This window comes from Embiotoca jacksoni, unplaced genomic scaffold (assembly GCF_022577435.1).
Source record: "Embiotoca jacksoni isolate LCO1_2020_lvr unplaced genomic scaffold, fEmbJac1.0.p SCAF_54, whole genome shotgun sequence".
Classification (NCBI taxonomy): Eukaryota; Metazoa; Chordata; class Actinopteri; family Embiotocidae; genus Embiotoca; species Embiotoca jacksoni.
The window spans coordinates 1,075,401-1,099,902 of NW_027185408.1; the positions used below are offsets into that span (position 1 = coordinate 1,075,401).

Here is a 24,502-nt window from a genome sequence, read left to right on the forward strand (position 1 = left end):
TGAAGGTAGACGGTAAGATGGATGAAGATGGGGTGAGTGCTGGCAGGCAGGACGGTGGATGGACGGTACCTCTGGTTCCAACCAAGAAGATATTCCAAAAAAAACAGCCTCTGCACATGTGCAGGACAATAGTTCATTACTAATTCAATTTACTCAACTGGGCCTGCAACCCGCATGGCTGTAAACATCACACACAATATAACAACTAATTAGTGAACATGCATAACTCAAGGCATTCAATTACAATCATTACATCTTCAGGAATGTTCTTTGTTTTCCCTTCAGATTTATCCTGACTGGTTTTTGCAAAATACACAACTTACTTCTAAATATCGTCGAGCATTCCTGCTAACGAAGCAACAGAAAAAAAGCATTGAACTTCAATAAACTCACCAGGATATCAAATGTTCAAAGTTCTAAGGATCTGTTGGTGAAACTGCAGCTCTTCAATGGCTCGTCATTCAACATTCAATTTAAAGTTGTTCACTTTTCTTTAGCGGAATCTGATTCATCTTTTCCTGCTCACAACTCCTACAGACGGAAAAACAAACATCCTCTATTGAGACATGGATGATCACTTCTATCCATCTCTGTGCACGGAGAAACAAAGATGATATATTATAGAAAACATTGACTCTCCTGGCACTTTTCTGTGTACAGAGGAGAACAGCTATGTGACAACCTGTCGACCTTACTTAAGGGGACAATAACATAGTTCCAAAACATAATAATTAAGATCCCAGATTAAATTATTCTGGTTACATTAGCATTGAAACTAAAATTTATTTTGGTTTGAACCTGTAGACTGTAAATAAAAATGCATCTTGAAAAGTGAAGCCGTAAAGTGCAGTACCACTGAGAGCCACTAGGGGCTCCAAAAGTTCTCTCCTGAAATACAAAGTTAGTAAATGTTTCCGTTGGTTAAATATTAGGCCTTAAATACAGCTGTGTTTGGGGGCTGTTTGATTGACATGCCTGGAGCCCCAGCTCGTCCAAATATGGTCACGTCTAGCTCCTGAGATGGCGCCGGTGTCGAAGTCCCAGAATCAAAGATGGAGTCCATCTGCGAGCACGTTCACCCGATAAAAACTGAACACACAGAACACTTTCAGGTGCGGTCGTTTGCTTTGTTCTGTCGGGGAAAATGAGTTCCGCCGAAAACCGTCTGTCCAGAAGGTGGCGCTACAGGGAACGTGTCACCGGGTCAGATCCACGAGTTCTGAAACGTGTAGCGACGTCACTTTTTCTAACTTTGAGCCCCACGGTTCTCTAAGTTCAAAACAGAAATAAAAAAGATTACAAATCAAATATTTCTGTGATATGCAGCAGGATTGTTATGACAGGAAAACATTACACGTTATTCTTTATCAGGTCGTTTTTTTTTTTTTAAATGAGATTTTTGCAGTTTTACGGGGAAAAAAACAGTTTTGCGAAAATCCGCCACAAAATCAAACATTTAAAAAAAAAAAATGACCAAAAATTATTTCACTAGTTAGAATAAGAAATAAGCCTTTTTTTATTTTTTTTTTTTATTTTTTTTTTTTTTATTCAAACTGGGCTTCAGTTTTGCAGCAAAGGACAACGACTCATTCATTCTCTGATTATTCTCATCGTCTGTTCACACTGAAAGTTCTGGCAGAAAAAAGAAAAAGCGATGATGCCGATCTGTCGTGGACTCCGACTGAACCCTGACTCAGATTTAAAAGTGCACATTTTATGGTGCAACAAGGAAGAGTCACGTAAAAAGCGTCTTTTTACGCACAACCTTTGTGTCACTAATGGACTTTAATGGGCTTGTTAAGCGTCCGTGCTTCACGCCCACCCGTTAAAAACACGCCGACGACGCCTCGTTAACACGGCGCCTCGGCATCACCGGTGTTTCTCACTTCAACTCCTTTTATTCCGCTGCCGTCAACCGTCTCTGCTTTGGTCCATTTATTTCACTTCGCTCCAGGAAGTCTGCTCGTGATGTGTTTCCTGGAAAATTTAAAAAAAAAAGATTCTTTAGAGTGCACTTTTGAACCTCACTTAGCACTTTAGCTTAGCACCCACAGTCGACCTGGTTTTACAGCAAAGTGTGAAATAGACACGCCCGTCCGCTACAGGAAAGCGTGACATAGCCACGCTTTGGGTCAGATCAGTCTAAAAGGTCAAAAAACTCCCGTCGGTGGAAGTGTGACAAAGAGGTTTTATAAATCGTATAGATTTCGTCTCTTTTCACAGATTTTAATAATTAATAAATCAAGTTATTTATGTGGCTCCGTTTCGTCTTTTCTTCACGCGAGGCGGTTAAAATAAACGACACATTTTAAAGTGCGCGGGATCTTTCAGAACTCCGCGTGATTTCGTTTTCCAGGTGAAAGTCCTCGTCCCTCCCGCAGATAGAAAATAAAGCCGAGCCTGCAGGTCGCCTCCTCCTCCTGACGGCCGCCATGTTTCATTAAAGAAATGAAACCTGATCTGATTGGCTAATTGAATTTTCTCTCCTCGCTGTGATTAAAAGTGCTCAGCAGCAGCTTCATAAAATCCCTCCGCCTCCTCACTTTGGTTAAAATTAGAACGGTTTTGATTTGAATAAACGTCCAGCTGAGTCATCGAAGAGCGAAAACTGACTTATTGATTCATCAGCAAATCTGTGAAGAGAAAAGAAGACGTTAAAAAAAAAATCAGATGAGATGAAACAAAACAAGTTGAAATCCGTTTCCTGTTTCTCTTTCAATTCGGATTATTTTACACTCAACTGCTTTTTATACATAAAACTTAATCAAATATAATAACATTATTTATTTTTTTATCTGCAATGATAAAAATCACAGAGGGCATTAAAATAAAATAAAATCTGAGTTTTAAATACTGAACAGACTTTGGTTGGTTTCTTTTTTTGGTGTTTCTTCTTGTCTTTTTTTTATTATTATTATCAGGTTTGAAACTTCTCACTGAGGTGAAAACCCGTCGAATATTTTATATTAATTTCTGCTTCCTGTTTCTCTTTTTGTCTCTGGTTCTTCCTCCCTCGTGCCTCCTCTTCATCACTAATCACGTTTGACTCTTCCTCACTCAGCCGAGCTGCGTTAATATTCATGAGAGCTGTAATGGAGTTTGGTTCAGGAGATAATGACCTATCAGCTGTTTGGAGGGAGGGGGGTGGGGGGATGAGGGCACTCTGACCTTTGACCTGCAGGGTCAGAAACATTTAGAGCTCCGACACGTTAATGAAGGATGAAGGAGGACGACTGAAGACAGGTGGAGTTAAAAACAGTCGTTTTTTATACGGAGTTCATTTACTACCAAAACCTCAACAACAGACGTCCGATCGATCTTCTGACGGGGAAATAAAAACGTCGCATTTGTTTTGGCTCTTTTAACGGATGCCCTATTTGTTTATGTTTATGTTTGTTTGTGTATTTTTCATGAATTAGTGGTTTTATTTTAATGTAATTTAATTTGTTTAAATTCATTTTAATAGTATTTACTTGATTTTACTTTTATTTATTTATTTAATTTAATTTATCTACAAGACATTTTATCTATTTGATTTAATTTTGCCACTTTTATTTCACTGGGTTTGTGGAACTGTTTAATTTTTGAAGTTCTGATTGATTGATTGATTGATTGATTGAATGATTGGAAGCTATTCAGTGACATTTTTAATATTATCAGTGTCCTGGTGTTTGAGCAGCTGAGGAGTTCTGCAGCGCTGCACGTCACCTGCAGGCCTCTGGCGCCCCCTGCAGGTCTCGGACGCCTCCTGCAGCAGTAGGATGAAGGTTTCAGTTCTTTAGTTTCTCACACTGAAATCAAAAATGAAGTTTATCAGTAAAAATATCTTTGAACGGAGAATACAATAATTTGGATTGTACACAAATAAATCTCACAGTTTCGTAGGTTTCAGTCTCTTTACTGTGTCACAGAAAGTTCTGGTTCTGAATCAGAAATCTTCGGTTTAAAAGTTAAATTGGACTTAGCTTCCAAAGTTCTGCCACAAGACAGTTTTCCAGTTCGCCTCAGTCCATCTTAAATGAGTTCGGGCCCACGGTGGTGTTTCTGGATCATGTTTCTATCTGGTTTCTTCTTTGGAGAGTTTTAACCTCCATTTGTGGACGCAGCGATGAACTGTGTTCACATACGATGGTTTTCACAAATGTTCCTGAGCCCATGCAGTGATTTCCACAACAGAAACATCATGTTACTGCTCTGTTGCCTGCTAACCTAATTGTGAAATGTTCCACCAGATTTCGCACGAACTGTTGGAAATTTAAAAAACTTGACTTTTTAAAATGTTTGGAACATTCAATGATACGTTGTTTTTTTTTATGTGACTTTCACTGATCAGCAGGATGATGAAGTTGTAGTTCTCAGGTTTCTCCTGCAGAGGGAGACGTTTGTTAAGACATTTAGCTGTTCTGCAACCTGTTATTGATTAGACAGACAGACAGTCAGACAGACAGGATGACAGACAGACAGTCAGACAGACAGGATGACAGACAGACAGTCAGACAGACAGGATGACAGACGTCAGACATTGATTTTGTGATCAGAGGATGTTGCACTTTCATTAATTTATTTGATTTAAATTATTCTGTGTATTTCAAAAGACTTTTATGTCCTGTGTATTAAACTAAAGTCCTCGTGTCTTCGTCTCTATAAAATAAAAGAGGAACATTCATTTTAAATAATCTCAACCCTCTTTTTTTTTACCACGTGACCTCAAGCTGTTTGTTTCAGATTAAAACTAAAGTGACTCTTCAGAGAAAAATCTGCACTGAAATGATTCTGATTGGACAACAGGACAATACATGTGGTTTGGACCTTCCACGTCCTCCTACAAAGAGTTCTGCGGCGGTTCCGGAACCCAGCGTTGCTCAGTGTTCTCCGCAGAGGACAGCTTCCCTCCACCCGCCCGCAGAGCCGGAGGGGCGTCAACAGAGACAGAGTCCAGTGTGCGGACGAGAGAGTCCACACTGAGAGCCTTTGTGTCCGGAGACACGGCCCGGTACCGGCAGCCACCGCGCCCCGGCGGAGGATGGAGGACCCGGAGACGTTTATCACACGGGACTGAGAGAGAAGAAGAGGAGGAGGAGGAGGAGGAGGAAGAACAAGTTGTGGGGACAGACAGAATAAAGAGCAGAGAACTGGGCGTCTATTGTGCTGAGAACAGAAGTCTGATCGATCTGATCCACAACACGTCCGGAACAGACGCCGGTCCGGAGGCAGAATGTTCGCCGGGGATGTTTGTCCGCACCCCGGCTCAGCGGCTGAAGACATGTCGCAGCAGATCAGCGCAGAAAACTGCTACGAGATTCTGACAAAGGCGAAGCGGGAGGGCGCGGAGGGCGTGAAGCAGCAGGTCTACCGCTACATGAGCCGCCACTACCTGCAGGTGCTGCGGACTCCATCCCTCTACGGCCGGCTGACGGCCGGGGAGAGGGAGCACATCCTGGCGCGGAGGATGGAGGGGAGGAAGGTGCTGGCGGCGGCCGAGACCAGCGAGGTGTGCGACCGCGGGGGGAGCCGGGAGAACAGCCGGCCGCAGAGCCCGCTGCTGGCAGCCCCGGAGGACTCCAATCACCGGCAGGTGTTCTACCTCCACCCGGAGACTCAACGGTGGGAGGTGCTGACCAGCCTGCCGGAGGAGGTGCCCGCTAAAGGCTCCGGGATGTGCACCATGTATAACTACCTGTTCGTGGCGGGGGGGATCAGGGCGCACGGGGACGGCCGCTCCAAAGCGTCGGACCGGGTCTCCTGCTACAACCCGCTGACCGGCCTCTGGAGCCAGATCCGCCCGCTGACGCAGCCCCGCTGCCAGCTCCGGCTGGTCTCCATGGACGGATTCCTGTACGCCGTCGGTGGGGAGTGTCTGTTCACGGTGGAGCGCTACGACCCGCGCGCGGACAGGTGGAGTCCGGTGGCTCCGCTGCCCAAAGGCTCCTTCGCCGTTGCGCACGAGGCGACCTCCTGCGGCGGGGAGCTGTTTGTCTCCGGCGGCTCGCTCTTCTACCGGCTGCTGCGGTACGACTCCCGCCGGGACGAGTGGGAGGAGTGTCCGTTCAACGAGAGCCGGCGCCGGTCCACGGACATGGTGGCGCACGGCAGCCTCGTGTACCGCTTCGACGTGGACCGGGAGCGCGCGGGAGTGAGCGTGTACAAGTACAACACGGTGGTGAAGGTGTGGCTCGGCTCCGCGTCCTTCCCGCTGCACAACCCGCTGCCGTTCCGCTGCGCGGTGCTCGGGGACCGGATCTACTGCGTCAACCGGAGCCAGACGCTGCAGTTCGAGGTGCGGGAGGAGCGGGAAGGATTCCTGCCGGAGGTGCTGCCCTCCCCGGTGGAGGCCAGAGGGGCTCTGGTGCCGTTTGTCCTGACTGTAAGTCGGGACAAATGATCTGACCCGGGACAATCTGACCCGGGATACGTTGTGTCTTCTTCGGTTGGTGCCTTTTTGTTTTGAAGTTCCATGAATGGCAGTTTTCCACCTGTTGCTGTATGACGCGCACATTTCTGGGTAACTAGTTTCCTGCTGAGAGGTCGTGGGTTCGAATCCGGCGGCGGGGGGACGTTTAGTTGAGCAGCTGAGAGTCTGTTTCAGATGGAAACAGATTCACGAGGCCTCGAGTTTCCGTCAGAAAAACTGAAACCTGAAAAATGAATTTCTTTCGTCATCGAAGTTCAAACTTCAGATTAGTTCAGTTCCGTTTCAGAACTCGGAGGAGACTTTGATGGGAACGTGACGTCACAGTGACGAACCTGATCAGCCTTTAAATAATCCGTCATGCTTTCAGCAGGTTTTTGTCATCGTTGCACTTTGATGAATTTCATTCATAAATAAAAATAAAATAAAAACTCTCCCTGAACACGTGAGTTTATTTTGGAGTGAATGAGGCCGTTTCCATCGGGTCTGATCTGATCCGTCCTGAGGTGATCACGTCACTGGTGGTCCGGCGAAGGTTCAGGCGTGAACGCACTCAGGACCCGTCGAGGTCCAACAACAACCACACAAAAATAAACCCTCGACAACACAACAACAACAACAACATCACACAACAACACACATGTTTAAAACCTGAAAGTTTAAATCTGGTGAATTTGATATTTCCTCCAAGTTCAAAAACCCCAAAGCTCTTTAATTTAACTCAGGGGATTAATAAAATCATCTGTCTGTCTGTCTATCGATCTGTCTGTCTGTCTAAGACCTAAATCTTTAAAGACGCTTCACAGAAAACATTTCACTTTAAAAAAAGGTTCAATAATTTTACAGAAACAGGAGAAAACTGACCCAAACAGACTCGCGTGTGTGTGTGCGTGTGTGTGTGTGTGTGTGTGTGTGTGTGTGCGTGTGTGTGTGTGTGTGTGTGTGTGTGTGTGTGTGTGTGTGTGTGTGAGGCTGCAGTGTTCTCAGTGACTGAACTCTTTATGATCTGAGCACAGAGAGTCTCGTTCATATTTCCTCTGCATGGTGACACAGTTTAGCAGCCAACACTCACACTGTTATAATATCCTGCAGCGATTGTGTGTGTGTGTGTGTGTGTGTGTGTGTGTGTGTGTGTGTGTGTGTGTGTGTGAGCCTGCAGGCCGTGCTCCATATGTGACTGGATTATTAATGTGTTGCGATGCTGATACAGTTTTTAATCACTGAGTGCAAAAAGCTGCAGCGCTCAGAGTTTCTGGAGCTGCAGTCGATCAATTCTTTCTTTTCACCGATCTCCGAGTCTGGAACCGACCCCAACATGAGCTCACGGCCCTGCAGCAGACAAAGAAGGGCCAGGAAACAAACAGGAAACAAACAGGAAATGATCAGGAAACAAACAACAACAACAAAACAGAAAACCAACACGAAACAAAAAGGAAACAAACAGGAAACTTGATAAAGATAAAGATAATATTGAGTTTGAGGAAACTCTCCTGATTCTTAATCCGAACAAACGTCCAGGAAAACCTGAACAAAAAGTCGATTCAGAGCTGAGAACAGATGTTCAGCAGGACTTTCAAACATTTAACTTTACATTTTGTATTTGTAATAAAAAGAAGAGATATTAAAGCGTCTCAGAGCTTTTAATACAAATTACATGTTAATAATACTCTTTCTGTAAATGAGTGCGGGTTTACGTGATTTTACAAATCATCAGGTTCATTTTTTGTTAACATTTACAAAGCGTCCCATCTTTTCTGAAACAAGGTTGTGAGACCACCGTCTTTTCCAACTTGTGTTTTGGAGGCTTCTGACTGGTCGAGGACAGGAAACAGTCTGATTGTCGCCCTCTCTGGAAAGTTTCCATGAACCTGAGCAGAAGAGAGTCCTTCTCCACGGAAACATTTTTCTCAGGTAGAAGTCGAACATGAACGACGGCAACGCGTCAAACCCACGACATCATCAGCTGCCTCGGGTCTGCAGGAAGGACAGGGAGGCTCTACGAACTGCATTTCACTCGTCGTGAATTTAGAAAGCGACACAACACGGAGAAAAAAAACAGATGAAGAACAACTGCAGGAGAAATTTACAATTAAAATTAGAAAAGCAAAACATTAACTGGCGCAGCATTTTTCTGGTCTCGTTTCTTTTTCTGAAAACCAATGAGACAGATCTTGCGTCGCCTCGATTTGAGGACCACATTACTGCGGAATGACTCACGGGTGAGTCCGGTTTGGACCCCAGAGACCTGCAGGCCTGCGGCTCAGCTCCAGTTACCGGCCGGCCGGACGTCCTCACATGGTGAAAGAGGAGCCGTTGTCGCTGGACCCGTCCACCGAGCGGCGGATGGTGGACACGTAGAACTCGGAGGTGACCCGGGAGAAGCGGCGCGGGGAGATGTACCTCTTCCCCAGACACCACAGGTCCCGGAAGATCCTCCTGAAGTGGTTCCTGAACCTCACCCCGACGAAGGCGTACAGCACCGGGTTCAGGCAGCAGTGCAGGTAGGCGAAGGACTGCATCAGCGCCAGCGCCGTCTGCAGCGCCTCCGACTCCTCGCAGGAGCGGAGCCCGAACATGACGACGGTGTCGTAGAGCAGCGCCACGTTGTAGGGCAGGTGGCAGGCGATGAACACCAGCACCACCACCAGCACCACCCGCACCGCTTTGTGCCGCTGGAAGTTCCTGGCTTTCAGCAGGGTGACGATGACGGCGGCGTAGCAGAAGATCATGACGCACAGCGGCAGGAAGAAGCCGACGGCCAGCTGGGTGCTCGGCACGGCCACCTTGGTCATCAGGGCCGTGCCGGTGTCCGCAAAACGCAACTCGCAGATGTACTGGGGGGGACCCTGGGACGTCTCGTTGATCATGTGGAAGTGGGACGGCTCGTACCAGTGGTAGTAGTAGAAGCTGGGGACGGACAGCAGGAAGGCGAAGGCCCACACGGCGGCGCAGATGATGCGGCTGTACGACAGCGAGCGCAGCCGGAAGCTGCGGCGGGCCTGGACGATGGCGACGTAGCGGTCGGCGCTGATGCAGGCGAGCAGCAGCATGCCGCTGTACAGGTTGACGCTGTAGGAGCCGCGCAGCAGCTTGCAGGCCGCCGGCCCCATCGGCCACGACGTCTGGTCGTTGTAGACGAGGAGCGGCAGCGCCAGCACGAACAGCAGGTCGGCCACGGCCACGTTCAGCAGGTACACGTCCGTCATGGACTTGGTCCTCTTGTAGAAGGAGTAGGTGACGATCACCAGGCTGTTGCCCACCAGGCCCAGGACGCAGATGACGGAGTGGACGTAGAGGCCAAGCACATGCTCCACCTTTTGGGTCTTCTCGTAAGTACAAGGTGGCTCAAAATCGTAGTCGTCAGTGTAGTTGAACAAATAATACGACTGGTTCCACATCAGTTCCTCCATCTTCTTCTTTCGCTGTGGACACAGACGGGGACATCAAACTCGAAGCAGGTTGACGTGAAGGTTGGAAAGAGAAAAGACATGAAGACAGGACACACGACGAAGGAGGAAAAGGTCTCCGCTATTCGGTCAGATTTATAGGTGCTGGTTTCTCTGTGCAGCGGCGCCCCCTGCTGTGTGGACGCCGGAGTCTACCGTTTGTTTCCAGGTGAAACAAGTCATCATTCAACTGAAGCTCTCGGAGTGATCGACAACAAATCTGTGAAATCAAAAGTTTCTAATTCCCCTCCGGAGATGTTTTGGATCAGTTCGGCGACTCGGCGCTCTTCTTGTTCACGACCTTGTTGAAACTCAAACTAAATTTTTTTTTTTAAATTTTATTGCTTTTTTATTGCTTTTTTATTATTCTATTATTATCTTATTGCTTCCTGTATGCTGCTGTAGCGAAAAAATTTCCCCTCGGGGATTAATAAAGTAATAAAGTAACTACCTAACCTAACCTAACCTAAATAAACTGTCCGGCCCTGGTAGGCTGACAGGACACCATGAACAACAACAACAACAACAACAAGAGATTTCGTCATTTCTGGTGATTCTAAACAAACAAACCACATTTTTTTTTACAAACTTCGATTTATAAATGTTAAACATCAATAACTGATAGCCATCGTCCTGCCAGACGTTTTTAAATCTGATGACTCGGACGTTCAGTTTCAAAACTCTGTTGGATTTGAACGTAAGTTCAATAAATCTCTAAATCTCAATAGACAATTTTTCTTTAAATCTGACATGTTCTGCTAACTATGTCAAATTTCACGACGATAAAAAAATCGATTCTGCGGGATCGATACTTCGATACTTACAAGCTACTCATTTGGTATTGAATTTTTTTTTTGTATATATCGATAAGTACAAAACGTGGGTGGCTGCATCACTTCCAAATGCTTTTATTATTTGTAAGTTTGTCATATTTATGCTAAATATGCTAATTATGCTATATCACAGTGAAATTTCCAGTCGGTTGCTTACAATATGAGAATAATTAACGTATTAATGTACATTTACCGGTATAAATCTGTTTTTCCGTTGACTGACTGTCGTCTGCATACGGGAAGTTATTAAGGTCGTTTACTTTCAAGTACTTTGTACTCTGTAGTGTGAATAATCTCTGGAGTCACGCGGGTGCCATAAAAAAGAATGAATCCATGAAAGAGTAAGAACATAAATGTGGAAGTATAAAATTAAGTAAATACATTTCAAAATATGAGGTGGAATCACAAAGTATAAATGAATAATAAGAAGCATTTTCACGTCTTTATTTGTTAATTTCGTTCCGTACATATTCATTTATGTATTTCTAAATACCGATATATTTATATATTTTTATATAATTAAATGTATTATTCTTTTATCATTTTTTTTGTCCTGATGCTTTGTTGTATTGGCAATTCCTCTTCACCTGAATACTTCCTCCAACCTAAAGTGCGGTAACCGTGGTTACAGCAGCGGCTCCGCCTCTGTTTTAAAAGTGGTGTTGATGATGTAAAACGAGCTGCTTACAGTCAGTGAATTGAGGACAGTCTAGCGGAGGAGACGTCAGGTATTCAAATGAGGAGCTGGTCGAGCTGCTGGAAACCCTCCAGTTTGGGTCGCCGCAGGCGTCGGAGGTGTGAGAGTATGAGTTTGTGGTTGGAGGAAGTTTGCAGAAAAGAGGTCACGGGGCTTGAGTGACCCAGTTCCAGAGAAGACGAATGAGAAACAAAGAAATGAATAAAGAACGATGTTTCGCTGCGGCCCAAATATCTGTCTGATGTCACGTCGCGTTAGAATCTATTAATTCTGTGTTTTTCTAAGTGTGATTTGTTCTTCATATCTGCTGTATTCAGCAATTCATTCTTCTACAGTTGGTTTTATTAAATATTTTTGATTCTAATAAAAAAAATTAAAAAAAAAAATCAGTTTTACAACTCAGCTCGTGCATTCGATGAAGATAATATATAAATAAGGGAAGTCTTACGGGACAATCTGACGCCGTCCGGACTGACGGCGTGTCCGGCAGCAGAAGTACGAAGTGGAAACACGAGGCGTTTAAGGAACTGTAAAAAAAATCTTTGTTTCTGCTTTAGGTTCAGTTTTATTGACAGTTCATCAGCACGCTAAGGCACTCTGTCTGTTAGCTCGTTAGCACGCTTAGACACTGTATCTGTTAGCACGTTAAGATTGTATCTGTTAGCCTGTTAGCATGTTAGCATGCTAACACAAATTTGTGTAGTTTTTTAGCACGCTAATGTGAACATCATTTGTTCTGCAGATATTCGCTCATAAACCACATCAAGGTGGCGCCAGTTAGTCAGGGGACTAAAATTCATCGTGAGGGAAACATGAACGTCTGAAAGTGCATTTTATCACAATCCAGCCAATAGTTGTTGAGACATTTGGGTCTGAATCAGGACAGACAGACCTGCACCACATCTGCATTTTACACTTCTGTTAGAAAGGTTTTCAAGTTCAGGTTTCAGAACTCCGTTTTTAAATTTCCGGTTTTAAAGTTCAGTTTTTTAGATAGAACAAAGTGTAAATTTAACATTTAAAATATAATTTCAGGATCAGTCAGACTTGTGAGTCAAAACTTAAAACCATTAAAAACACGACTTTTCTTACAGATTAAAGTTTGACATTTCACATTGTTTCATTTCTGTTTTTTGCGTGGTTCTTTTTTTTTTTTCTTTGAAAGTCAGTCAAGGCCCGTCTGTGGTTTGTGAAATAAAACATTTTGTGATTTAAAAATAGATCGAAGCGAACGTGTTTAAAGGAACGCGCCTTATCTTATCTCATGAATTGGGCGTGTTACCACAGACTCCGTCTACGACTGAAAAACACAAACTGCTGCTGAAAACCGGAGCATCCAAACATTTATAATAAAAAAAAAAACAGTCACAGAGAGAAATAAATACTTGGAGATGAAAGTAAAAACATCAAGAAGTGTCAGTCGGAATATTTAAAATAAAACTCACGGTGTTGCCGGGCGGCCGGAGATGCTGCAGGTGGTGGTGGTGGTGGTGGTGATGATGATGAGGAGGAGGTGCTGCTGCGACACACACTGATCACACACTGACACAATGCTGTTAAAAGGGAAATGTGTGTGTTTGAAACGAGCCTTCCTCTTTCACCTCCTTCGCTCAGCTTCCCTCAAAGACACCACCTGAACTTCATCTCTGTGATGCGTTCACGTTCATGAGGTAAAACAGGAGGCGGGCCTGTCGCGAAGTAACGTGGTCTGACAGGCCAGTCTGGTTTTCAGGGTGTGAAGCCCTGTTGTTTTTCAAGGAATTATTTTTCTTGTTCCTTCTTATTCTTACGTAAAGTGATTTTCCTTTTTGGAGGCTTCATCATATTCAAAAACTCATGAAAGTAAATAAACATTTGTCTCCCGGGGAAAAATTTCGTATTCTAGTGGAGTCGCGAGTGGGCGTGGCCAAATGGCTCGAGAGCGCCCCCTAAAGAGATGCCCCGGTGGCCACATTTACCTAAATTCCTGAAATCCGGTGGACAGGTGTGTCACACCTAGATGCACAAAAAAGTTACATTGCACCGTTACGTCAACTCGACAGGAAGTCCACCATTTTGAATTTAGTCGCCATTTTGGGCGATTCTGACACGTTGAACTTTGTCGAACTCCTCCGAGGGATTTTGTCGGATTGACTTGAATTTAGGTTCTCTGGATAGAAAACATGTTTGGGATTAAATTGTATCAAAATAATTCATTTTCGTCGATGCGTGTGCCCGTAAAGAGGCGGCCATTTTGAGCGTCTCGCCATGAAACTACGAGTTGCTTTAAATCGTGGCCAAACGGCTCGCTCGCCGTGACACAGGAAGTTGATGTTTAAGGTCGAAGGATGCTTCAAACCTCACGAAACGTGCCACATACATCCGGCGTGGCGAGACGATACATCTGATGTGTTTTACCAGTGGGCGTGGCCAAACGGGTAAACTGTTGTTGTTTTGTGTCTCTGTTGTTGTCGTTTCTGAAGTTTCCTTCAGACAATAACAAACTACAGATGAAAACACATTCACAGCAGTGAATTACAACTATTAAATTTATTTTGGTTCATTAAAACTGTACAGACTTAAATATGACGGTACAAAGAGGTGCATGATGGGAACGTCAGGGCACGTCCTCCATGTAGTCGGCTCCGTGACTTTGACTGAGCTGAGAGACGCTCAGGTCCTGAGTGGTTTCCTCGAACTGCACAACAGAACAGAGGTCAGGTTAACAGAGCGGAAACAGGAAGTAGCGGGAGGGACGGACGGACGGACGCCACAGCTCACGTCACCTTATCGCTGCAGTCCGGACCCTCGATGGAGACCTCCTCGATCTCCTCGCCGATGCTCAGCTCGCTCCTGGAGAGGTCGGACCGATGACTGAAACACAGCGACAGCAGACCGTCACACTGATACTTCCTGTTTCTGTCCCGTCGCACAGGAACCGAGTTTGTTTGTTTGTTTGCGTTTCAGATGACATTCAATGGTCGAATATATAAGCGCTGTGAACACAACACGAGTCTCACCTGTTAAAGTCGTCGTCGTAGTCGACGTCGTCGTCTGCGGGAACAAAGTTTAAGGGTTAATTCGTCACACGAATAAATTGAATAATAAAAATCATTCATATTCCGGGCACACCTTCAAAATAAAATGTTTTCAATGACTAAAACATGAAATTCTCCGTCAAAGAAATTGGAAAAAAAAAAAGCCTTGTGTTTGTGTGTTTCAAACTGCAGCTGTGGAACATCTGGATGTTCCTCCCTGCGTCGGCTGCGATTCCCACCTAAATGCAGAGAGCCGGCTCGCTCGCCCGGCGCCCTGAAGCCTCTCTCTCTGGAGTTGGACGCTCCTGCGGGACAGAGACACGCGTGTTTTACGTCCCGGTTCAAGAGTGGAGACGGAGGAACAGACGACGTCAGCGCTGCCGCCCACGTTTGGGATCATATTATTTACCTCAAACTGGCTGCAGCTCTTAATCGAAAAACAGGAGCACAGGAATCATAAGAGTCATTTCTCTGCAGAGTCCCCTCTGCAGTGCAATGCAGTTTTCTGTCAGAAAACTGCTGACTCTGCGGTTTCTGCAGAACTTTTCAAACCACATCCACCTGTGAGGCTGCGGCTGCAGCGGTCAGAGTGAAACTGCTTAAATAAGACAAATTTCACATGGAGTCTGGTGCATCACACTGACCGTTCCTGCTGTGGTTGGGCTCCGACGTGCTGCTTCTTCCTCCTCCTCCTCCTCCTCCTCCTGCTGCTGCTGGTCTCGGGGCCTCGGACAGGGACCCTGCTGGACTCCCTCTGTCCCCGGACATCTCCTCCTTCCTGAGGACGAGAGGACATTTCTTTTACTGGACATTTCTTAGGCTCCGGCACAAGAAATGTTGTGACTCACAAATCCGTTGTCAGACTTTTCTCTCTCTGTCAGGAGGATCAACTATTGATTAAGTATCTGAACGATTGATTGATCCCAGGCTGAATAAGACGCTGACACAACGTCCTGAGATGTCTCTGAAGTGGTAAACCTTCAGTCCAACAGGAGCTCGAGATTTAAAACATCGCATGAAACCAACCTGTCTTAAATAGGACAAAACTTACATGGAGTCTGGTGAGTGACTCTGACTGTTCGATGTGGTAATAATTGATCCCCTTCATCACCAATAACAAACTGATTAGAGAGGTCCACCTGCAGCTCACCTGAGCTCAGAGAGAGGATCGTCTCGCTCGCCCTCTGAGTCGGCAGCCAGGAGAGAGAGACTGAGACCGGGGAGGGTGGGGAGGAAGAAGAGGAAGAGGAGGAGGGGGGAGGAAGAGAGAAATAAAAGAGGAAATTCAGACAGTCGTCGTGCACCTGCAGTGGAACACCTGTGTGTCACTGACAGAATCAGCTGATTGAGGCTCCGCCCACATTATTTGCTGAGCCAACATGTCGAGAGTCGCTGTCGTCAGAGTTGCAGCCATCAGCACAGTTTACCGTCGACTCCTGTCATGAACGTACAAACAGGAGAAGAAGAAGCTCGGAGCTGCTGCGCTGACCGACTTCCTGTAATCTTGACTCCTCCCAGAGGGGGCGGAGCCACACGTGAACACTTCCTCCAGGTCTCTGAGAGCATGTCGGTCAGCCGAGCAGCTGCCAGCTCTCCTCACCTCACAGATGAACTCTGGGACTTTAACGGTGTCCCACGGTGCATGCTGGGAAACCCACAGCGGCCATGACGCACAGGTTCATCAGGCGATGCTCACATGATCAAAGACAACCCACACGACAACAACGCCCAGTCAGTGTCAGTTGATCGATCAGCGATCAATCAGTGAGGAGTATCAATGTGTGGATGTAACGGCGGGACTGACATCACCGCATGCATTCACAGAGGAAACACAACATGGAGGTCCAGGAGCCGATCAATCAGCTGATCAATAATTTGATCAATAATCTGATCATTAGAGGAAGTTTAATGAACATCAACATGAGTGAAAGTATTTGTTGAAAATGTTACTTGGGTGAACAGACTTCACAGAAACAGGAAGTGAGCGTTGCCATGGATACGGCGAGTTAAGACCATGGGACTGTGCAGCCAGAGGGTGCAATACACCGACAGTCCACTAGAGGGCAGCGTGTCAGTCTGACGCTGGGCGGAGCCACGGCGTGAAAAGTATACGTGGGTCATAATTGTGTCGATGGATGTTTTTTTTTGTTTTTTTTTAAATCGCTCGTTTTCATGCAGAAACTTTGTTCCCCATAAATGTCGTGATATTTTAGAATTCATTCAATCTTTAGAATCGACCTCTAAATATATTCATGCGACAAATGAAGACTTGCTTCATTTAAACGCAGTTCAACATCAACAGAAAAATAAAGCAGCGGGACGTGAGGCATTAGTTGTTAGCTTCTGTTAGCATAGCATAGAAGGATCACAACAACAACAAAAAAGCCGCAGCCGCTGCTTTTGTCTTTTTCTGCGTGTGAGAACGTTGTGAAGCTGACGGATGTGACGTGGAGGCAACCGAGGATGGCGTCCGATTGGACGAGACGAGGCGTTGCACACTCACTCGCTGAGGCTGTGGCCTCGTCTCATGGGGGAGACGGGCGGCCCAGAGAGGCTGTCCTCCCTGCGGGGTGAGGAGGGAGGGAGAGGACAGCAGGGACAGAGGTGGACAGGTGAGAGATGAGGACAGGTGAGAAATGAGCTCTGCAGTCCAGGACAGACTGACAGGAAATAGGAAGGAGAGCCAAAACTACAGAGGAAGACTCCCACAGGAGGAACAGAGCCCCGCCTTCAGGCAGGAGCTTAAAACACAACATGACTGAGCGTTTCTGTATTTCTGCATAAATCTGACCTAAAACATTTTTGGGGGCTTGTCAGTGATCACCCTCTCAGGATAGTGATACTGTAATATGATGATACTGTAATACTGTGATATTGTGATACCATGATACTGCAATATTATGATACTGTGATATTGTGATATTATTATACTGTGATATTGTGATACTGTGATATTGTAGTGTTGTGATACTGTGATATTGTGATACTGTGATATTGTAATATTATGATCCTGTGATATTGTGATCCTGTGATATTGTAATATTATGATACTGTGATATTGTGATACTGTGATATTGTGATACTGTGATATTGTTATACTGTGATATTGTTATACTGTGATATTGTGATACTGTGATATTGTTATACTGTGATATTGTGATACTGTGATATTGTGATACTGTGATATTGTTATACTGTGATATTGTGATACTGTGATATTGTGATCCTGTGATATTGTGATACTGTGATATTATGATCCTGTGATATTGTGATCCTGTGATATTGTAATATTATGATACTGTGATATTGTGATACTGTGATATTGTGATACTGTGATACTATGATATTGTTATACTGTGATATTGTGATACTCACTCCTTGGTCCTCTCTGATGAGTCCTTTTCTCCAAACGGAGAACTTTGACTTCAGAGCAGCAGAGAAACAAAAGAGACGAGCTCAGACAGACAAACATCCCGTCAGCCTTCATTCCTTTTCTTCATATTTATTACCTTTTCATTCTGATTTTTTTGTCATAAAATTTTTGGGTGGATATTCAATTAATATTTTTCTGACATTTTCTTAAAATTATTTTGTGAACTATATTAATGTAATTTTTCAGGTTTCCGCTGCATGTGTTGAACATTTTGACTTCAGTATACGACCGACATCGACACGCTGGAGCTTTTGTGAGGTCAAAGGTCGGCGGCACTCACCAGCCGTACGTCTTCTGCGGTTTGGGCAGCGGGTCGTCAAAGAAGGAGTCTCCATCGTCGGGGCCGCCGCCGCCTCCCTGTTCCTCCTCCTCCTCCTCCTCTTCCTCCAGGTCCAAGTCGGGACGCTCCCTCCTCGGGCCGGGCGAGGACACCTGCTGCTGGAAGTCTCCTTTAACCGAAGAGCCGAGGCGCTCCAAGTCCTGCAGACCAACACAGAGCGGGTTCAGGAGGATGAAGATCAACTGTCATTAAAGCTTCTTCTACGTCGTCTACAAAGTTTGGAATGAAAGCAGGCGTTGATGAAGAGGAGAATCAGCTGGATGTCAATCGGACCCTCCGTGATCTCAGTCTGGTTATTTGTGATTGTTCTGATCAAAAGTGTTTGATTCGGCGTCTCCTCTCAAACATTACAATGTCATTTTGGAGTTTTTAAGTGAGTTTTTTATGGTAAATTAAGGAAATAAAAAAAAAAGAAAAATGGCTACACAGAGGCTGTTAAAATAAAAGCTTTAGATGCTTTTTTAAAATCACGTTCATTTAACACCAAAAAACTAAAGTTCAGTCTCTTACAGCTGGAAGTGGAAAAAAACTCATTTAACATATTTCCTCACATTTCCTGTTGTTCCGGTGAGCTAGCGGCAGTTTGTTTTGATAGTGAGAGGAGAAAGGGGGTGGAGCCTAGCTGAGTTTTATTTTGGAAAGTCTGAAATACTTAAAGCATGGCTTCAGTTTTTGGCGGAAACTCCAAGCTGCCACCGACATTGTGGAGATTGAATTTGCGTCGATTGCTGCAATCTCCTGGAGGAACCGATTAACGTCTCACGACAGATTTCTAGTTGAAGCTGCTGACGGACTTCAGCCTCTCTCAGATGGGATTCACAGGACAGGTGGAGGTGGAGGATAAAAAAAAACACTGCTGCGGACTTCATGTGATAAGACATCCACCCAACAGGACGAACAAAAACAGGAAGTGGGGGGAGGAGCCAGAGGTGGATCTGACCAATCTGATTGGAAACCTGAAGATACTACGTCCCGCCCACCGATAGCTGTAACCTGACTGCACCACAGGCCTGTCAATCAAACAGACACGCCCCCAAAAACAGGTCTTCTTGAATCTTCTTTTCTAATGAATGAGGGATTATTTTCAGATGGACCTCCAGAAAACTAATAAGAAGGAGTGACTTTAGCTAACAACACCGAGATAACTGATGGACACATTTTATTGACTTTGGATTTGATGAGAGAAGTTGAATGGGAGTCTATGGAGCCGGAGGCTTTTTGGAGCCGACCTCTAGTGGCACTCGGTGGTATTGCAGCTTAAGACACTTCTGCATATTCAGATCTGGAAGTTAGAGGGAGAACAGGTCGAAGCAGCGCCCGAACATCGGAGTTAGTGAGCAGAATTGATCGGGAGGGTGAGTGTTAGTATGAAGCGAGTCTGTCTGCTGATCTACATGTTGTTACCTTGGCTGCTGTCTGACTCTGTCCTCTGTGATTCTGGCTTCTATATCTGGGGATCTGTGCACGACAGGGACAGCAACTATCAGCGCTACACACCTGGCACTCTGTCGACACGCCAACATAACAGGAAGAACTTAACCACTCGAACGCAGCAACGACAACGGTGAAGAAAAAACGAAGCTTCGAGTGACAGGTGGGCGGAGCCAAAGCTAACAGAGACCCAGGCGACGCCTGCGGCCGACGTACCTTGCTGACTCTCTCTGCAGGACTCCGGCCGCGAGGCTGACCGACGTCCGAGTCCGGGACGACCTGGACGGAGACGACAAACAAGCGTTGTGGTTCTGATGAATCCGAGTGACGTTCAACAGAATCCAGATTGACCTTCGACCTCTCGACGCGTTTGGAGGTCAAAACAGCGTCACTAATCAATAATCAGAATCTCACCACGCTTCTGCACTGAGTGAAGAGACGCCTGAACGCTGCGAGGAAGAACTGCAGGTCGACCGCTGCAAACAAATAAACAAACAAATGTCAGCTTACTGTTTTTTTTTCTTTTTTGAACTGCTTCCAGCAACATCTCATGGGCTTCATGAGCACAGAGAGCAGGCTGCAGGTGTGACACGCAGTTATGTGATCGAAACCTGAACTGCTTTGTGTGTGTGTGTGTGTGTGTGTGTGTGTGTGTGTGTGTGTGTGTGTGTGTGTGTGTGTGTGTGTGTGTGTGTGTGTGTGTGTGTGTGTGTGTGTGTGTGTGTGTGCGTGCGTGCGTGTGGAGTCCCCATCAAAACACTCCCTGCTTACTTCCAGAGAAACTTCTGTCGGCAGCTCTGAGCTCGTCAGCGAGGAACCGCTCCAACATGTTCCTGCAGGCAGGCAGAGGGGACATCTTCATCATCACCATGTTCACCATCATCATCACTATCACCATCACCATCACCAAGCTCAAACAAACAGAGTTAACTCTCATCTTTATCATCATCATCTTCATTATCAGACAGAATCTGACGGACAGACAAACATCCTGACTCGTTCCTACTTGTTCAAACCGGGGAACAAATCAGCGAAGACGCTCGTCAGATCTTCTTTCGGCACCGAGCCGCTCCGGTCCTGCGGGGGAGGGAAGAACCGACGGTAAGAAGGAGGTCTGTGATTGGTCAGAGACTGATGACATCACACTCAGGTAACCGGACGCTCACCTTGGCGTAGGAGTCAAATGTCTTGCGGGCGAGTGCGATCTGTTTCTGAGACACTTCCTGCAGCAGGAAGGAGAGAAGAAGAAGAAGTGAGGATGAAACAGTCGTAGTATTAACAGGAGTACTAACAGGAGTACTAACAGTAGGACTAACAGGAGTACTAACAGGAGTACTAACAGTAGGACTAACAGGAGTACTAACAGGAGTACTAACAGTAGGACTAACAGGAGTACTAACAGTAGGACTAACAGGAGGACTAACAGTTGTACTAACAGTAGGACTAACAGGAGTACTAACAGTAGGACTAACAGGAGGACTAACAGTTGTACTAACAGGAGTACTAACAGGAGTACTAACAGTAGGACTAACAGGAGGACTAACAGTTGTACTAACAGGAGTACTAACAGGAGTACTAACAGTAGGACTAACAGGAGGACTAACAGTTGTACTAACAGGAGTACTAACAGGAGTACTAACAGTAGGACTAACAGGAGGACTAACAGTTGTACTAACAGGAGGACTAACAGGAGGACTAACAGTAGGACTAACAGGAGTACTAACAGTTGTACTAACAGTAGGACTAACAGTAGGACTAACAGTAGGACTAACAGGAGTACTAACAGTAGGACTAACAGGAGGACTAACAGTTGTACTAACAGTAGGACTAACAGGAGTACTAACAGTAGGACTAACAGGAGGACTAACAGTTGTACTAACAGGAGTACTAACAGGAGTACTAACAGTAGGACTAACAGGAGGACTAACAGTTGTACTAACAGGAGTACTAACAGTAGGACTAACAGGAGGACTAACAGTTGTACTAACAGGAGTACTAACAGTTGTACTAACAGTAGGACTAACAGGAGTACTAACAGTTGTACTAACAGGAGTACTAACAGGAGTACTAACAGTAGGACTAACAGGAGTACTAACAGTAGTACAAACAGCAGTACTAACAACAGTACTAACAGCAGTACTAACAGTACTAACAGCAGTACTAACAGCAGTACTAAGAGCAGTGCTAACAGTAGTACTAAGAGCAGTACCAACAGTAGTAATAACAGTAGTACTGTGTGTACATTTTGATCTGTCAGCAGAAACCAGGACAGATTGAGATCAACAGGAAACCAAAACTACACCACCTGATGTCACAACACACCATGACCCAGATCAAAACACACACACACACACACACACACACACACACACACACACACACACCTCACCTTGGGGACGTTTCCACTTCTGTCTCCCTGTTCACACAAACAGAGAGAAATGAACAAATATTACTGTTTTTAACTGCTTCCATGTGACGTCATCGACCTGCAGTGACATCAGCCTCAGGACCTGACACTGTTAGAAGGATTTCATTCTTATAGGGTAAAATACGTGGAGACACGTCCTCGAACAACTCTTTGTGCGTGTAGAGATGTCTCACTGCTGTGCAACTTGTTATTTTCATCAAGTAGTCAATAACAGGCCCTTTATCGAATAGATAATTATGAAGGCCTCAGCCTGAAGAGAAATGTATCGTCTGAGTCTACGAGGACCACGTCCACAAGAGACATATAAATACTGACTGTAAACGCTCATACTCTGAGCCTTTCACTCTGTAACCACATGATGTCGGTGCATTGTTGAAACGCTCCTCTTGTACAACATTAATCAACTGCTGATTAAACCTTTAAACTTGTATTCTGGCTCCGGTCTCCTCTCTCTAAAAGTCAACAACAAAACTCTTTTTTGACAGATACGATTGGTCTGAAACCTGGACAGGTGTGTCTCACCTCGCCGGGGACGGCCGGTCTGTCTCGGTGTCGTCCTCTCCTGACGAGCTCCAGCAGCACCGGACAGTTCCTGTTCAGGTCGGACTCAGACAGACCCAGTTCTTTACAGACCAGGTCCCGACTGTCCAGACCGTTGAACTGCACGCACACACACACACACACACACACACACACACAGAGTCAGACTTCAGTGTTTTTACTGCGTCTGTATTTCCTCTCCATCATCACAGCACGTGGGTTTATTTCAACCACCTGATCTAACGGCTAATCGGAGTCCTTGAACGCACCACCAAACACATTCTGCATGTGGGAGAAGACAGTTTGGACAGAAATAAATGACCCGTTGCTCCTCTCACATGAAACCTCATCGATGTGTGAGACTTCCTCCGCAGGATGAGATGTGATGTCAGCGGGATTGAAGTTTCACATCCACAAACCACCGAATCAGACCGAGGACAAACTTTACTGGTCGCGTCTCCTTCACCGATTTCAAAACCCAGTTTTGAGACCGTTTTTTTTTTGTTTGTTTTTTCCGGATTTAAGAGTGTACACGTTCTAATTAGGAGCTCGGGTGAACAGAGGCGTTCTGGTCCAGGTAGAACCGATCTGGTTGATAGGATGAAGCTGATCGCTGTCCTGTCGGCTGCTCAGGAACTCACCGAGTTGATCTCCGGCTGGAACACGGCGAGGCTGAAGTCCAAGTTAAAGACCTGCAGGAAGTCCACGATCAGACTGGCGACCAGGCGGCCTGCAGGGACAGAAAACCGGATCAGAACCAGACTAACTCCTGCAGGTGAGGACTAACTCCTGCAGGTGAGGACTAACTCCTCCAGCTGGGCAGATGACACAATTAAAGACGCGGAGAGACGAGAGGACTCACCGTCTCTGGTGTTGAGACATTTCTTCAGGGGTTCATTGACGAGCGAACTTTTGTTCTGAAGACGAGAGAGTTGGACATCAGCGAGAGCTTCGGGAGAGAAAGACCTGTGAATATAGCCGGACTCACCTCCAGCTTGTCCTGCTCCTCCATGGCCAGAAAAACTGCTGCCCTCATTTCTGCCTGCAGGGGGAGACACACACACACACACACACACACACGTCTAGTCAAACATTAATGGCTTCCACAGATAAGAATTAATGAGCCTGACAACGAGGATGACGTCATTAAAAAAATGTTTTAAACCAGCTGATAAATCTCTACAGTAGTCTGGTAGTTTTTTTTTTTTCCTGCGCCTGCGCAGTCCTGCAGCTGCAGGTGATTCTCAACGGGGGAAAACTCTGCTTCTCGCCGGGCCTCAAAAGTGAGTCCGGCCCGGTCTGCTGCTCTGCTGCCGGAAAACAGACTCCGACATGGAAGACGTGTCCTGACTAACCAGCTGACTAACCACAGACTAACCACAGACTAACCAGCTGACTAACCAGCTGACTAACCAGCACTCCAAACAGTAGCTGAGAGCTACGTTAGCTCGCGTAGCTAACCAAAGCTCACGGTTATCCTTCCGTTAGGAAACCAAAAACACCCTCAAGTAAACCCCGGTAACAAATATTAAAATAAAGTCCGTTAACAGCTCCGGTACAACCGTCATCAGCTGCTGTCACCGGACCTCAGCCTCGCACCGACGCGCTACAGGGCGTTAGCCTCAGCTCGGCGGCCCGGTTCGCGGCCCGGTTCGCCGCCTCGAACGGAGCCCCGTTCTTGGTGTTCGGACCTTCAGCTTGTTGAAGACTCCGCTGTTCTCCAGGTTCTGGATCAGCAGGTCCCGCAGCTCCGTGTCGTCCTCCGCAGCCGACATGCTTGATCTGAAGCTAACTGCTAACTGCTGTCAAGACAACAGACCAAAACAAACAACGCGGAACTTCCGCTTCTTCTCTGTGTGTGTGTGTGTGTGTGTGTGTGTGTGTGTGAGTGTGTGTGTGTGTTCAGCGCCACCTGCCGGACCGGATGA

General features: G+C 45.9%; 3 protein-coding genes across 8 annotated transcripts; 1 reads left to right on the top strand and 2 right to left on the bottom strand.

Annotated features, from left to right (window-relative positions):
- Positions 1-4,751: 4,751 nt before the first annotated feature.
- On the top strand, positions 4,752-6,837 carry LOC138212289 (kelch repeat and BTB domain-containing protein 11-like). The gene has a single exon (XM_069172590.1). It carries the CDS (start codon positions 5,216-5,218, stop codon positions 6,380-6,382), a length of 1,167 nt encoding a protein of 388 aa, XP_069028691.1. The 5' UTR covers positions 4,752-5,215; the 3' UTR covers positions 6,383-6,837.
- A 1,094-nt stretch (positions 6,838-7,931) lies between these two features.
- Positions 7,932-13,882, bottom strand: ccr6a (chemokine (C-C motif) receptor 6a). The gene is made up of 2 exons (XM_069172516.1): positions 12,831-13,882; positions 7,932-9,831 (listed from the first exon to the last, which is right to left on the bottom strand). Exon 2 carries the CDS (start codon positions 9,817-9,819, stop codon positions 8,701-8,703), a length of 1,119 nt encoding a protein of 372 aa, XP_069028617.1. The 5' UTR covers positions 9,820-9,831; positions 12,831-13,882; the 3' UTR covers positions 7,932-8,700.
- A 17-nt stretch (positions 13,883-13,899) lies between these two features.
- On the bottom strand, positions 13,900-24,454 carry cep43 (centrosomal protein 43). 6 transcript variants are annotated; one of them, XM_069172506.1, is made up of 21 exons: positions 24,266-24,454; positions 23,563-23,616; positions 23,437-23,491; positions 23,216-23,304; positions 22,557-22,694; positions 21,996-22,022; positions 20,773-20,829; positions 20,613-20,683; positions 20,378-20,439; positions 20,021-20,082; positions 19,823-19,885; positions 19,580-19,633; positions 18,116-18,315; positions 17,778-17,825; positions 16,906-16,965; positions 15,553-15,612; positions 15,047-15,180; positions 14,642-14,707; positions 14,385-14,418; positions 14,151-14,238; positions 13,900-14,062 (listed from the first exon to the last, which is right to left on the bottom strand). In XM_069172506.1, exons 1-21 carry the CDS (start codon positions 24,347-24,349, stop codon positions 13,982-13,984), a joined length of 1,587 nt encoding a protein of 528 aa, XP_069028607.1. In that variant the 5' UTR covers positions 24,350-24,454; the 3' UTR covers positions 13,900-13,981. The 6 variants fall into 6 exon arrangements, with proteins under 6 accessions (XP_069028607.1, XP_069028609.1, XP_069028610.1 ...); XM_069172508.1 differs by lacking the exon at positions 16,906-16,965; XM_069172507.1 differs by lacking the exon at positions 19,580-19,633 and having other exon boundaries at positions 13,901-14,062; positions 24,266-24,452.
- Positions 24,455-24,502: the final 48 nt, after the last annotated feature.

Coding starts and splice junctions, on each gene's coding strand:
- LOC138212289 (XM_069172590.1), top strand. CDS start 5,216: ATGTTCGCCGGGGATGTTTGTCCGCACCCCGGCTCAGCGGCTGAAGAC.
- ccr6a (XM_069172516.1), bottom strand. CDS start 9,819: ATGGAGGAACTGATGTGGAACCAGTCGTATTATTTGTTCAACTACACT.
- cep43 (XM_069172506.1), bottom strand. CDS start 24,349: ATGTCGGCTGCGGAGGACGACACGGAGCTGCGGGACCTGCTGATCCAG. Junction 23,617..24,265: donor GAGTCTTCAACAAGCTGAAG/GTCCGAACACCA, acceptor CTCCCCCTGCAG/GCAGAAATGAGGGCAGCAGT. Junction 16,966..17,777: donor TCATCAGAGAGGACCAAGGA/GTGAGTATCACA, acceptor CTCACCCCGCAG/GGAGGACAGCCTCTCTGGGC.